This window comes from Orcinus orca, chromosome 13 (assembly GCF_937001465.1).
Source record: "Orcinus orca chromosome 13, mOrcOrc1.1, whole genome shotgun sequence".
Classification (NCBI taxonomy): domain Eukaryota; kingdom Metazoa; phylum Chordata; class Mammalia; order Artiodactyla; family Delphinidae; genus Orcinus; species Orcinus orca.
The window spans coordinates 8,868,308-8,883,373 of record NC_064571.1 but is presented as its reverse complement, the minus strand read 5'-3'; the positions used below and the strand labels follow the sequence as shown (position 1 = coordinate 8,883,373).

General features: G+C 52.2%; 2 protein-coding genes across 2 annotated transcripts in view; one reads left to right on the top strand and one right to left on the bottom strand.

Moving 5' to 3' along the window:
• Positions 1 to 1,028: 1,028 nt before the first annotated feature.
• On the bottom strand, positions 1,029 to 8,999 carry ACTR1B (actin related protein 1B). The gene is made up of 11 exons (XM_004277774.4): positions 8,799 to 8,999; positions 6,887 to 6,951; positions 5,595 to 5,670; positions 5,142 to 5,267; positions 4,666 to 4,790; positions 4,207 to 4,423; positions 3,993 to 4,085; positions 3,722 to 3,896; positions 2,586 to 2,647; positions 2,293 to 2,333; positions 1,029 to 2,098 (listed from the first exon to the last, which is right to left on the bottom strand). Exons 1-11 carry the CDS (start codon positions 8,844 to 8,846, stop codon positions 1,996 to 1,998), a joined length of 1,131 nt encoding a protein of 376 aa, XP_004277822.1. The 5' UTR covers positions 8,847 to 8,999; the 3' UTR covers positions 1,029 to 1,995.
• Positions 9,000 to 9,910: 911 nt separating this feature from the next.
• C13H2orf92 (chromosome 13 C2orf92 homolog) overlaps positions 9,911 to 15,066 on the top strand; it is a gene marked incomplete at its 5' end in the record, with an annotated part of 29,699 nt that continues 24,543 nt past the window's right edge. Inside the window, 2 exons of the mRNA XM_033401636.2 lie at positions 9,911 to 9,941; positions 13,881 to 13,964. Of these exons, the coding sequence (XP_033257527.2) occupies positions 9,911 to 9,941; positions 13,881 to 13,964 (115 nt within the window). The remainder of the gene's footprint in view (positions 9,942 to 13,880; positions 13,965 to 15,066) is intronic.

The window sequence follows — 15,066 nt, the reverse complement described above, 5'->3', positions numbered from 1 at the left end:
GGGCCCTCCCTCAGCCCCACCAAGTCCATCGCCTTCAACACACAGCTATAATAACCATGCGCCCCTGACTGCCCGTCACTCAGGACACAGCTAAAAACCCTCCCGAGGCCCCCTGCATGCTGGCCCCAACTTACCCCTCTGGTTTACCTCACATTATAGCCAGAGGCCACTCACGCTGCCCTGCGCCTTAGCCCCGCTTGGGCCCATGTCCTTTTTTCTAGCCCCACTGGTCCCAGGCGTCTCCTTGAACTCTTACCTCTCCCAGGAACACCCCCTCTTTACCTGGCTAACCCCTCCTACACCCATGCAAGTCCGCCTGCCCCACCTGCTGGCTTAGATGCCCCTCCTCTTGACCCCCAGCTCTGTACTGAAATGCCCTGTGTATCTTTCTCCCCTGATCTGTGTTTTTAGGGGCAAAGATATGTCTTGTTTACCGCGGGCTCCAAACACAAGGCACCTCCTGGGCATACTGTAGGTGTTCTTGATGTAAGTACTTGATGAGGAAGGAGAGGGTAGACACTCTCCACTCACTTCTCACTGCTCCCTCTCCGTCCACTGCCCTTCCTCTCCTTGCTGCTCAGCTTACTCTCTCAGAGCCCAGCTCATCGACACAGCCTTCTACGTCTCTCCCATCACCCCGCTTCCTGACTTGGCTGAACTTGGATCCTGTATCAGTGTTGGTCTATTGGCCTCAGCTACATCTGAGCCGGGCAGCAGAGGTGCTCAAACAGAACAGGTGAGGGCGTGGATGCACCCAGCCCCAGCCCCGCCTGCCACAAGGCCCCATCCAAGAATAAAGGGGAGAAAGGCAGCCTGTTCTCCTGGCAGACTGCAGCAAGCATGTAAACAGGCTGGGGAATTCAGCCACCAGGTTGACAGCCCAGCCTCCTGGGGCCTCCCGTGCCACGCTGCCCCGCCAACCACTGAAATCTCAGGCTTCTGAGCTACAGCCAGTGCCGTGCTGCTTTGGTCTTCAGGGATGGATGAGCAAACAACAGTGCAAAGAACCACAAGAAAACAGAGCCACACACTGGGCCTTGTCCATAATTATTACTATAATGATTTACAAAAAAATTTTTTTCAGGCAACTGTGTTAAATTATTGTACATTTGCGGAAGAGGGAGATGGGGGTCCTGGCCACAAGGTAAATGAAGACCTCTTCTGTGGGAGAGGTGGGAGGAGGAAGTGTGCCCTCCTCACCCCCACTAGGTCTGACTTGTGATTAAGTGGCTTCCCTTCAACAAATGAAGACCATTCACCCTTCCTGTCCCAGGTACTGGTGTTAAAGGACAGGAAGCAGCAAGTCACTGAAGTGCTTTGAAGGGGAGAACGCAACACGCTGCGGCCGCCCAAACCCAGGGCATCCTCTGCTCTGGCTCCAAAGGGTCGGACTCCAGTCCAGACTCCTTATGGGGGACGGAAGAAGACTGACAAGAACTCAGTCTACACCAAGGCACCCATCCAGAAAGATGGGAGAACAGAGTGTGAAAGGGTCAGGGATGCCTAGGTGTGGCCCTCCGGGCTACTCTGTTGGGTCAGGAAGAGGAGGTGGCATGAGAAGCAGTGACACACCGGCAGGGAGCTGCTGGCTGCCCCCTCCTCCACCCCACTCCCCAAGGCTAGTTATACAGGCATCCAGGCACTCTGGCCCTGTCGGAGAAAATGGGGGTATTTGGGTGTCTGGCCTTGGAGCTCGGGGCAGCAGAGAGTCATGGGCCTAATTGGTTCTGCCAAGGGGGACACCCAGAACCGCCCAAAGCTGGGCCCCTCAATTCCCACCTTCCAGCTCAAGCCTCCCATCCATGCAGCTAATGTTACTGTGTGTGCGTGTGTGTGTGCGGAGGGCTGCAGGGAAGCACTGTTGCACCACTTGCCGGGGGTTCAGGGCATGCAGGGGGCCCCGAGGCCTAGTATGTGAACCGGACCAGAAAGGGTTAAGGACTCTGGCTCCCCTTTCCTCCCATCCTCCCAATGCTACACCTTCCTCCTTGGGCGCTAGAAGGTTTTACGATGAATAGCCCGCGAGCCATCCTCTTCGTATTCCTTTTTGGACACCCACATCTTCTTAAAAGTGTCCAGCGAGGCCAGGATGGAGCCACTGTGACGAGGGAGGGAGAGCAGTCTTGTGGACCTGAGGGCTGAGCCAACCGCCCTCCCTGGGCGCCCAGAGCTCCACTTCCCTTACCTGGGAGGGAAACCCACCCACCTCCACCTGGCCTGGGCCAACCCGGGGAGAAGTGTCCAGGGCACAGTGGTCTCCTCCCAGAGCCCTCCCCGTGAGCCCCGCCTCACCCGATCCACGTGGAGTACAGCCGTTCCTGAGGGGCTGAGATCTAGAGGGAGCAAGCAGCAACGTGACTGCCCCACCCCCGCACAGAAGCCCCAGTCCCAGCCTCAGGGAGGGGGGGCCTTTCTCCCAGTGCCCGAGGCCAGGCAGCAAGTGCCTCAGCTGGCAGCAGGGGGAGCAGCAGGGCTGGGCTGGGCCTGGAAGGCAGAGGGCATCTGAGGGTGGTTCTTGCTCTTTCCTCCCCGGGTCCAGGTTGCCCAGCACCCCCATGCCCCATGGGGACTCCCCATAACCTCACCTTGATTTTGACGTCTTTGGGGGCAAGCTTCTTTACTTCACTTAGTAATCGGTCGCCAAAGCCTGTGAACACAAGGCTGGCTGAACTGGGGGTCCACATCCGACCCTTTACCACTAGCTCCCCCGCATCCAACCTCTGGTGCCCCAGCCCCAGGTGCTGCCACGCTTGTTTTTGTCATTCTTGCCAGGATTAAGGGTAAGGGCAAGCCACCCCAAAGGCATAAAAGATCCAGCAGCATGCCTACAGGTGGGCCCAGCTTCCTTCCTCAGGAAGGCAGCATGAGACAGAACCCCAAGTCACTCAGCTCTGCCCGACCCCTACACTCTCCCTCCCCCGCTGCTCTGGAGCCAAAACCGCCAGAAGCAAAGGCAAAGGCGAATGACGAGTCAGGAGAACACGCCTCCCACTTCTACCCAGCAGATGGGCAAACACACACAGTGTCGGGACGGCGCCGGGGGACTCTCGTCCATAACTGATGGGGGTGAAAGTGGCACAGCCTCTCAGGAGGGAAACTCTGGTGATATCTACCAGGTAACAAATGCACATACGCACCCTCTTACTCAGCAATTCTAGTCCTAGGATTTTTCTTTTAGGTATGTTCTCATCACGTGAAGTAACAGTGTATGAGGTCAACCATTGCAGCATCTTTGTGATCAGAAAGAATTTCACCATCCGCAAGGCCATCCGCAGTTAACGGTTAAATGGCACATCCATCCCATACGGCCAGATAAGAGAACTTACACTCTAGGAAAGATCTTCTGGATGTGGTGCAAAGTCAAAAATACATGGCGTGGAGCTTCAGTACACTAAGGTCTGTGTAAAAAGGGAGTGCTTATTCATGCACAGGTGTTACCTGAGAAACTAACAATTCCTGTGGGGAGGGAACTGGGTGACCAGGACAATGGGAGAAGGCAGACTTCATCTAATACATTTTAGACCTCGTTAAACTTATCACCTATTTACAAAGTAAACAAAATTTAATTTTAAATCTTTCTCTTAAAAAAAAACAAAAACTGAGCACCCAAAAAACCAACAGGAAATGGGCCATCTCCCAGGCTTCTAGGAAGCAGGATGCAGTCTGAGGGTCCAGCTGCCCTTGGCCTCCAAGTCATACTACCCCCTCCCAACTGTGGTACCTTTGAAAAGTGTGGAGCCACCGGAGAGCACGATGTTGGCGAACAGCGTCCGGCGAAGGTCCATGTCAGACTTGTGGATGGCGAAGGCCAGCACCTCGTGGAGCCCCTCACTCTCATCCCCTATCAGGTCTGGCTGGAACAGCAGCTCGGGGGCCCGGAAGCGCGCTGGCCCCACCTTGGGAACACAAGATTGAGGCAGACAGGCCTCCTCCTCCTCCTCCAGGTCCTGGCATCACTCCTGCCCCCGCCCGGGGCTGGCCTGGCAACTTACGTCGAGGGTGCTGCCGTCTGGCAAGGTGTACTGCACCTTCTCCGTCTCCAGAGCCTCATCCTTCTGCGGGCTGATGGACAGGTAGCAGGCCCGCTGCAGTGGGCAGGGACACAGCCCTCAGGAGGCGGCAACCGGGACACCCGCACCCAGGGCTCAACCTTACGCCGGGTCCGACCACCCCCCGCCCCGTTCCCCACCTCCTGCCCTGCGTCACCTCTTTGATGGTCCGGACAACCTCAAACTCAGCCGAGGTGTGAAAGTCAACCCCCTCCTTGCGCAGCTGCAGCCGGAGGTAGCGGGAGACGTCGCGGCCGGCGATGTCCACCCGCATGATGGAGTGTGGCATGGCAAAGCCCTCGTAGATGGGGACGGCGTGAGTGACCCCATCCCCTGAGTCCAGAACGACTCCCGTCGTGCGTCCTGTTGCATACCTGTCACCAGGTCAGCATCCCTTCACCTCAGCCACTGAGGCATGGGGACCTCCTCACCCCTGGAAGGGACCCCGGGACATGTGCCTCATCTGGTCTGAAAAAGGGACCCGCGGGACTCCCTAAAGGGACGGTCATCAGGGGGCTGTTTCTACAGGGAAGTCAGATGCCTGGTCATCCCGAGCAGGAGGCTGCCCCCAGGGAGGACGGAGATGGAGGGGCCGCAGGGCTTAGGGAGCACTCACAGGCTAAGCACGGCCTGCATGGAGATGAACAGGGCTGGCACGTTGAAGGTCTCGAAGAACACCTCTGCCGCCTTCTCCCGGTTCTTACATGGGTTGAGCGGAGCTTCCGTGAGAAGAACAGGATGCTGCAAGAGACGCCAGAGTTGCCGGCAGGTGCAAAGACAGCGTGCTGGCGCTGCAATGATCCTTCCAGAGAGCCACCCGCCCCTGTGAGCACATGAAGCTGCGGCCTGCCATCCCTCCCGACGGCACAAGCCCATCATCTGCCAGTAGTTTTACTCTTCCAAAGATCCAGCGCTCCCTGGGAAATTCTGCTCGGCGGCCACGGACTGTGTGGACCCAGGCCCACGCAACACAGAGGTGGCAGGCCCTGATAAAGCCAGAGGAAACGAGGAAGCCTGACTGGGATGCCGTGGGCAGGGAGAGGACACCACAGGGAGAACTGGGCCCCCCGGCGGGAGGGGCCACTGCCCCACCTCCTCGGAGAAGGTCTGCAGCTGGTCCTTGGAGTAGACGTACTGCCAGATGCGCTCCATGTCGTTCCAGTCCCGCACCACTCCGTGCTCCATGGGGTAGCGGATGGTCAGCAGCCCCCGGTGCTCCTGCGGAGGGGGGAGGCCAGCTGTGGCACCAGACATTCACCCAGCAACTGCTCCCCGCCCGCCTGGGAGCTGCCCCTTCATCCGCTCGCCGGGTGTCCCCATGCCCCATGACAGGTCCTGAACCCAGCACAGGTTCATCTGTCCAACTGCTTCTCAGGCTCTCAGAGCCCAGCCAGTCTCCAAGGCCAGGACCAGAGAGGGAGGCAGATGGCCTCAGAGAACAGACGCCCAGGGCCCTCTCTGGCGGTACAGCTCTGATCACCAGTCAAGGCTCCTGGGACAATGAAGACCCCAAACCCAGAAAAAGGCAGGCTCCACAGGTATTACCTCTGCTTTTGGTCCGATGAAGAGGTCCCCTTCCAGGGCTCCAGCCATCACCCGCATGTGTTTGGGGCGCCCGACACTGCGAAGACAGGAGAGGTCAGGGAGGTGGGCAGGGGGCACAGCTGAGCCCAGTCCAGGAAGACCAAAGTCCAACTCCAATGGTCAAGAGGGTAACTGTACTCAAAGCATCCGGAGGTGGCCACGGGGCAAAGGCCAGAAGCTAGGCCTATGGGCCACGGGACTACAGAGCAGGCCTTGGCAGGACAGAAGGCTCAGGGTCAGAAGACGAGGTGTCACTTCCATTTCCCACCAGCCCTCCCAGAGACGGCCGAGAGCTCTGTAATGTCAGCCCTGGCAGAGGGTCAGCCTCTGTAGCCACGATGACTCAGCCCACGCTCTCGATTTCAGGAGGGCAGACCAAGGCGGGGTGGCCCCAGGAAACTGGGCTGTGGCTCCCGTGTACACCCCTCTCTCACTCAGTCATTCCTGCCCCTTCCCACTGCCAGGGCTTCCAGAACAGAGATGCAATTCTTGGCAGAGTGGATGGGCTACCATTACAAAATCTGACCCAAGTTCCCTGCACATCAAGAGGAACCTTTAATTACATTCAACGTGAGTTCAAAAGGAAAGCTGAGGCCCCACTGGATGCTTTAGGCTGGCTCTGTCTTGATATAGCCAGCCATTTCAGGGGCCTTAGGACTCCCCCACCCCGGCTTGGGCCACTAAACCCTAAAACCTCCAGGATTTGAGACGAGACACGGCCGAGGGAAAACTTCCCGATGGGCTACAGTGGCCGGAGAAGCACTCCAGGCTTTCTCCAGGTTTCACCTCCCCCTTACCTCTGCCACCACTGGCACCATTCAGGCAAAGACCCTCCTTGACTGAACAAAATATTTTCTAGAGTCTGAAACTAAATGGGCCCTGAAGAAAACATTTCCCGGGAGGAAGGGGTGGCATTAACTCCCCACTTTTTCCTCTGAGTCTAGGTCTCTCTCCTGGAGATGTCTCTCTTTTATTCTTGCTGCTGCTACCACACCCTGTCCCGAGGGGAATGCTGGTGGCTTCTCCTCCTTCCTGGCTAAAGGAGGGACCAAAATCAGCCTCCAAAGAGGAGGGGGAAGCCCAGAGCACAGGTCTTCTCCTTCCAGCGCCCTTAAGAGCAACAGCTTCACAAATCTGGAGTTTTCCCTACAGGTGGGGACAAGAGTTGGCCTCAAAGAGAGCTGTGACACAGGACCCACGTTCTCTACGGAAGCAAACCGAAGGGTTAGGGATGCTGCCTGAGCAACACTTACTAGTTTGGGAAACAGTATTTGGGAATCTGGTCTCCTGCAAAGCCAGCCTTGATCACCCCCGAACCCTGCAAAGAAAGTCAATGTTTAGCTCCCAACATTCACCTCCAGATGAAGGCAGTGCCTTGCCATGGGGAGGGCTGCTGCCCCACCATGGCAGCCCGGGGTGGCAGCCTGAGATCCTGCCAAGAGGGCAAGGCCATTTACAAGTACACCAGTGCTTCAAAACCGGGAGCGATTTTGCATTCCCTCCCCCAAATTTGACAACGTCTGGAGACTGGGGAGCGGGGGCTGCCACTCGCTTCTAGGTAGAGGCCAGGGATGCTGTTATACATCTTAAAAGGCACAAGACAGCCCCACATAACCAAGAATTATCCAGGCCAAAATGTCACTAGTGTGGAGATGGAGGAACCATGAAGTACATCCTCGTCTGCACACTCCAAGGTCAGCTCCAGGCAGGAGCTGCACAAGCTACTCCCAAAACCCAGCTAGAAGCAACCCATAAGCTTTTTGCAACACTCTGGCCCCCTCCCCTCAGCAACCATGGGCCACATATAGGACCCGCTGGGGAAGATCACTGGGTTCACTGGGACAACTGGCACCTCTCCTCAAGTGGCTTCTCCAGAGACTACAGGAGGACAGCTTGGTCTTGCCACTGCTCCAGCACGGAAGCTGGACTTAGAATATCTTAAAGGGAACCTGGCGTCTAGAAACCTCCCACTCACTGCAGGAATGAGCATCTCAACCCCTCTTCCCATAGATCTCCATCACAACCCTTGGGGTCCGCAAAGCAGAAATAAACATCCCCAAGTTACACAGGAGGGGCTGGAAGCCCAGAGGAACCAAACAGGTTGCCCTCTAAACTCATTAACTTGTTGATTAGCCCGCCAAGTAAGGAACTGGCCTGATCTTTCCTGTAGCCTGATGGAGAGCATCCTCCAAGCCCAGCTCTAGCCTTATTAAACATCCCCTGCTGTGACTCAGGGCACGTACATGGGTACTCCAAAAAAGACAGCCGTTCAGGGATTACAGGGAGACAGATCCCAGAAAGAGAAGTGAGTCATTATCAAAAACTCCAAGGCCCACACACCAGAGGCAGATACCCAGCTAGGGGCAGATCCACAGATCCCTGCCCTTCATTTTCTTCCCGTGGACCAGAAAACATGCTGAAGGACAAACCACAATGAAGCCAGGCAACTTTCCTCTGAGGTTTGCAAACAATGTTCCCAAACTGCTAAGGGTCCTGGGAAGAGTAGTCCTGAATTCTCTCCACTGCCCTGCCGGCTGTGGAACTTCTGCTTGGCTCGGAGAGCACTTAAGGAGAGGGTCAAAGTAGCCAAGCGGTCAGCCAGGTGGCGGCGGCTATGTGGTGGGCAGAGCTTAACTTGCATTTTCCCCAGTCCCAGGAAAAGGGCGCAGTAGGGCCTGCCCACTCTGGTAGTGCTGCCTGGGGCTGCAGCACTTGGAAAGAGCTGTTGTAGAGGTCCCCAGGCCAACCTTCTCCAACAGATGGGGCCAGCAGTGTGCAAGAGGACAGCCAGGGCCACAGCCTGAGAAGGGGTAAAGGGGCTGGGGTCGAAACCTGCCCAGCAACCCCACTCTCAACTGAGAAAGGTCCGGGGTGCCTCGGCCGGGCCGCCCGACTGTCACCCCACCTCTCCGGATGCTGACCAAGGGCCGCCAGAACGATGGGACCCCCTTCTTCTACGGACCTCCCCGCCCGGCTCAGGGAGGGCTCGGGCTGGGGTTCCGCCGCGCCAGCGGGGGGCTGGCCCCGTGGCCCCAACTACAGGGCCAGGTGGGCACGGCCGGCAGGGGTGGCGGGCGGGCAGTGAGCTAGAGAGACCAGCCGAGTCTGTCGGGGGTCCCCGCGTGCACTGCCGCGTGCGCCCTCCCCCCGGCTGCCGAGCCTCACGTTGTCGATGACCACGGGCTGGTTGGCGATGATGTCGTAGGACTCCATGGCCGGGCCGGGCCGGCCCTGCCCAGCAGGCGGGCTGCAGGAGTGACCAACGGCGGCCTGGCGTGCTGACCGGGACAGCGGTGGCTCCTGACGCGGTACCGCGCCCCTCCCTCCCCGAGCGCGCAGCCTACGCAAGCCCGGCGGAGTTTTCTGGGGGGCGGGCCCCGCGGCCAATCACCGCTCCCACCTGGGCAGATTGACGGCGGGCCCCCGGGTCCCGCGGCGGGCAAAGGGGCGGGGCCGCCTGTCCTGGCCAGCCAATGGAGACGGCCCGGAGGAATCGCTGGGGAGCTTCCAAGGTAGGCTGCACCGTGTGGGGGTGACGTCATTGCCCCGCGCTTAAGGAGGAGGCGGTCAGCGAGTGGTGGGCTGCTAGGTCGCCTGTCCAGGGAGACTGCTTTCCCGAGCTTCAGCACCTCCGACCACGCTTCTTCGTGAGCTCGCCGTCCCCGAGGAGACCGGCGGTGGATATTTCCCCCAAAGCATTTCTTTATTGAGCACTGAGGAGGATCCTTTTCCTTGTAAAAATGACAGTTTCGTGGTAACGGTAGCTGGAGTGAATGGAACACCTGCTACGTGCTTGCGGAGCACTCCTACCCACTTTACATAGATTACTATATTACACCCTTGCAATAACTGTATGAGGTATTATTATTCCCATTTTACAGATTTGGGAACCGAGGAGGCTCACGCGTGTGTAACTTGCCCAAGGTTATCCAGCTGGCAGCAGCTGGGATTAGCTTGCGGTCAGCCTCCAGCCGCGTTGGGGTCAACTGCTGCAACAGGGCAAGAAGATACCGAGTCCTGAATTCATTGACCAAACTGAGCCATAGTTATTTGCCGCTCTGTATAACTTTCCCACTAGACTGTGAGATTAAATTCGGTAAAGCTGAAGCACGACATCATACAGAAGAGTGCAGAAATCATAAATGTACATTTCAGTGAATTATTAGCATGTGGACACGCCCGTATAACCATCACTGAGTTTAAGAATCAGAGCATGACCAGCTCCCTGGTAGCCTCCCACCCGTCTCGTTCACTGCCCTATTCCTCCTCCGAGGTGACCACTATCCTGCATTCTACCGGTCACCACAGGTTAGTTTTGACTATTTTGGAATTTTATGCAAATAGAATCATAGGTAGGTGTTCATTTGTATTTGGTGTCTATGCATTCATAAAATGGGTCAACGTGCAATTGTTTAAGATAATGAAGGAGTTATATATAATCTGATATGAAATACATCAGGACATATGGCTAAGTCAAAGCAAAGAAAGCCAGTCACAGTGTCCAGAATGTTCTATGTGTGAATGGCTCTGAAGAGTGTATGAGGCACCTTCAAGACTCTTTAATATGGGAAAGGGGCCACCGTAAATGCGGGGAAATGAAGGGCAAATTCTTTTTACAATGTAAACTTTTAAATTTTGGTGTTTTTAACTTGTTCTGTGTCTCTCTGCTTTGCAAATAAGATCATCTATACCATTTTTTCTAGATTCCACATATATGTGTTAATATACGATATTTGTTTTTCTGTCTGACTTACTTCACTCTGTATGACACTCTCTAGGTCCATCCACAGCTCTACAAATGACCCAATTTTGTTCCTTTTAATGGCTGAATAATATTCCATTCTATATATGTACCACATCTTCTTTATCCATTCCTCTCTTGACGGACACTTACGTTGCTTCCATGTCCTGGCTATTGTAAATAGTGCTGCTATGAACACTGGGGTGCATGTGTCTTTTTGAATTATGGTTTTCTCCGGGTATATGCCCAGTAGTGGGATTGCTGGGTCATATGTATATCCACTCTTTTTTAGATTCTTTTTCTTAACCCATTTTTAAGTGTACAGTTCAGTGGTATTAAATACATTCATAATGTTGTGCAACCATTACCACCATCCATCTCCAGAAGTTTTTTCACCTTATAAAACTGAAACTCTATACTCATTAAACAATAACTCCCCATTCCCCATGTGACAGAATTTCCTTCCTTTTTACAGCTGAATTATATTCCATTGTATGTATATACCACATTTTGCTTATCCATTCATCTATTGATGAATTCTTGGGTTGCTTCCACATTTTAGCTATTGTAAATAACACTGCTGTGAACATTGGTGTATAAATACCTCTTTGAGACTTTGCTTTCAATTCTCTGGGATATATAACCAGATATGGGATTGCTGGATCATATTATAATTCTATTTTTGATTGTTTGAAGAACAGCCATACTGTTTTCCATAGTGGGTGCATCATTTTTCATTCCCAACAACAGTGCACAAGGGTTCCAGTTTCTCCACAGCCTCACCACGCTGGTTAGTTTCTGTTTTTGTTTTTGTTTTGGATTGTAGCCATCCTAATTGGTATGAGGTGGTAGCTCATCATAGGTTTGATTTGCATTTCTCTAATGATTCATGATGTTGCGTATCTTTTCATTTGCTTATTGGCTATTTGTATATCTTCTTTGGGTACATGTCTATTCAAGTCCTTTACCATTTTTTTTTTTTGGCTGTGTTGGGTCTTCGTTGCTGCGCGTGGGCTTTCTCTAGTTGCGGTGAGTAGAGGCTGCTCTTTATTGTGGTGCGCAGGCTTCTGATTGCCGTGGTTTCTCTTGTTGAGGAGCACGGGATTTAGGTGCACGGGCTTCAGTAGTTGTGGCGCACGGGCTTAGTTGCTCTGTGGCATGTGGGATCTTCCTGGACCAGGGGTCGAACCTGTGTCCCCTGCGTTAGCAGGCGGATGTTTAACCACTGCGCCACCAGGGAAGTCCCCTTTACCCATTTTTGAATTGGGTTTTTTTTTTTTTAGTGGCAATTAAATCCTGAGTTTATTTTTATTTATTTATTTATTTATTTATTTATTTATTTGCGGTATGCGGGCCTCTTACTGTTGTGGCCTCTCCCGTTGCGGAGCACAGGCTCCGGACGCGCAGGCTCAGCGGCCATGGCTCACGAGCCCAGCCTCTCCACGGCATGTGGGATCTTCCCGGACCGCAGCACGAACCCGTGTCCCCTGCATCGGCAGGCGGACTCTCAACCACTGCGCCACCAGGTAAGCCCTTGAATTGGGTTTTTTGGTGAGTTTTAGGAGTTCTCTATATTTTGAATATTAATCCCTTATCAAATATGTGGTTTGCAAATATTTTCTATGGGTTGCCTTTTTACTCTGTTAATAATGTCTTTTGATACACAAAAGTTAAAAATTTTCACGAAATCTAATTTCCCTAATTTTTTCTTCTGTTGCCTGTGCCTTTGGTGTCGTATCTGAGATATCATCGCCAAATTCAATGTCCTGAAGCTTTGCCCTATGTTTTATTCTAAGAGTTTTGTAGTTTTAGCTCTTATATTTGTCTTTGACCCATTTGAGTTAAGTTTTGTATATGAGGTTAGGTAAGAGTCCAATTTCATTCTTTTGCACGTGGATGTCCAGTTTTCCCAGCACCATTTGTTGAAAGGATTTACCTTTCCCTGCTGAAAGGTTTCAACATCCTTGACAAAAATCACTTGACCATATATGTGGGGGCTTATTTCTGGGCTGTCTATTCTATTCCATTAGTCTATATGTCTGTCTTTATGATATATCCCTTTGTTTTTTTTGGCTGCGCTGGGCAGCTTGTGGGATCTTTGTTCCTCAACCAGGGATGGAACACGCGCCCCCTGCAGTGGAAGTGCAGAGTCCTAACCATTGGACCACCAGGGATTTCCCGATATATATTACTTAAAAAAAAATAAATTTAGTTATTTATTTATTTTTGGCTGTGTTGGGTCTTCATTGCTGTGCGCGGGCTTTCTCTAGTTGAGGTGAGCAGGGGTTACTCTTTGTTGCGGTGCGTAGGCTTCTCATTCTCATGGCTTCTCTTGTTGTGGAGCACGGGCTCTAGGCGCTCTAGAGTTTTTTTCAGTAATTTTTTCTCAATTTCAGTAGTTGTGGCACGTGGGCTCAGTAGTTGTGGCTTGCGGGCTCTAGAGCTCAGGCTCAGTAGTTGTGGCGCACGGGCTTAGTTGCTCCATGGCATGTGGGATCTTCCTGGGCCAGGGCTCGAACCTGTGTCCCTTGCATTGGCAGGCAGATTCTTAACCACTGCGCCAGCAGGGAATCCCCTGATAAAGAGTATAACTACTCTATATCAAATTGAGAAAATTCCCTTTGTTCTCTAGCTAATGGGAGTTTTATCCTGAATGGATGTTTGATTTTGTCAAATGCTTTTTCTGATCATCTGTTGTGATGAGCATATGATTTTTGTATTAACATGATGAATTACACTGATTTATTTTTGAATGTTCAATCAGTTTTACATTCCTGGAATAAATGTCATTTCGTTATGATATATTATCGTTTAAAAAAATATTGTTGGATTCAATTTGCTAAAAGTTTGTTAAGAATTCTTACATCTATGTTTATGAAAGATACTGGCCTATACTTTTCTTTTCCTGTAATCTTTGTCTGGCTTGTTATCAGGATAATGCTCGTCTCATAGAATGAATTGGAAAGTACTCTCTCAATTTCAGTTTTTCAGAAGAGTTTGTGTAGAAGTGATGATGTTTCTTCCTTATTGATAGAGTTAACAAGTGAAGCCATCTGGGCTTTGAGTTTTCTTTGTGGGAAGGTTTTTATCCAAAAAGTCAAGTCCTTTAATATGGAGCTGATTTCTTTTTAAAAGAAAAGCAATTGGGGCTTCCCTGGTGGCGCAGTGGTTGAGAGTCCGCCTGCTGATGCAGGGGACGCGGGTTCGTGCCCCGGTCTGGGAGGATCCCATATGCCGCGGAGCGGCTGGGCCCGTGAGCCATGGCCGCTGAGCCTGCGCGTCCGGAGCCTGTGCTCCGCAGCGGGAGAGGCCACAACAGTGAGAGGCCTGCGTACCGCAAAAAAAAAAAATGTGTACTGGAACCCAAGTCCAGTGCTATTTCCCCTAGAGCAGGCCAACTGCAGGATGTTTCTCTCAAATACCATGCATGAGTGTATCGATTTAAAAAGAATTACATGCAGATCCAGCGAAAGATTGGCTCACAGCTAAAGTTTACTTTCCCATAGGTTATCCTCAACAAAAGAGCTTGAGAGATGCCAACTTTGCATTGAGTTCAAATAAGCAAGAAGAACATTTGGTTAAACTATTTGGTAAGTAATCTCCCCACATGAAACTGTCAGGCTGTATGAAGAGTCTCATGCGTGTCCGTGGTGGTCTCCCAGATAACCTTTCCTGCTGCTCTGATGGGAAGGAAAGTGCTTTGCTTTGAGGCTAGAACGGGTTCTCTAAGTGTCAGAGTCTCAAGAAATTAAGAAAAACATAGAAGATAAACAGTTGGAAAGGATTCTGCTCCTCAAGCAGGGGTCCATGTAGCAGCAGCAGGGCCACCATCTGGGATCTATTGGAAAAGCAGTGTCAGATCCCAGCTCAGACCAGCTGCATCACATCTGCCTAGTTGAGGTCCCCAGTCGAATTCTGCATGTGGTAGAGATGGTGAGGCCCTGAGGCTGAGATAGACCTTCTCCCAGGTCCTCAGCCCTAACTGAGCATGAGAATCCCCTGGGAGATTGTTAAAAAGAGACACGTGATCAGATTTCCTGACATGGGAAATCTACCTTTGCATCAGTAGTTTTTAAAGCTCTCCAGGTGATTCTAGGCTGGGACTCATTGATCTATTCCAAGCCTCCCAGGTAAACTTGAGAAAAACCAAGGCCTACATAGAAGATGGTTGGGTACGAAGCTCCAGGAATACATCTCTTCACCGAAGCTAGAACTGAGCTGGCAAGATCTACCTTAAGCAACTATTTTGGAACAAGAGATGAACATTTGCATAGTCCAGTGAAGAGCTTGATGAAGAGGTTGGTAAATTTTAGTGAATTTCAGTGTTCCATGTAGATCCTACCGTTCTCCATCCCCCAGCCCCATGGCAGGTAGCCAAGTGTTTTGCAGCCCACATTCTCAGTGTGGCTTCCTGGTGCCAGAATCTGGGTGTGTGTTGATCACTGCCTTTGACCACTGAGGGCTGGCACTGAGGCTGGCCATTTCACATGATAGTTTCACTATCATGACCTCAAGAGCTTCCAAGAAATTCTGTCAAAGAGATTAAAAAGACAGTATTTTTTGTTTTTCTCCTTCTGAAATATAGACACTTACGGAAACCTTTGTCAGGCCACCGAGTGACTGCAGACGTAACAAACTGGAAATTCAGCACCCATACACAGTAAGGAATACACACTTTGCCAAAATAGTTTG

Bases quoted from the DNA above. Each gene is read 5' to 3' on its own strand.
- ACTR1B (XM_004277774.4), bottom strand. From the start codon at position 8,846: ATGGAGTCCTACGACATCATCGCCAACCAGCCCGTGGTCATCGACAAC. The intron at 5,671-6,886 runs GTAAGTGTTGCT...CTGTCTTCGCAG, and splicing joins AAATACTGTTTCCCAAACTA to TGTCGGGCGCCCCAAACACA. The intron at 3,897-3,992 runs GTAAGTTGCCAG...TGTGTTCCCAAG, and splicing joins CAGACGGCAGCACCCTCGAC to GTGGGGCCAGCGCGCTTCCG.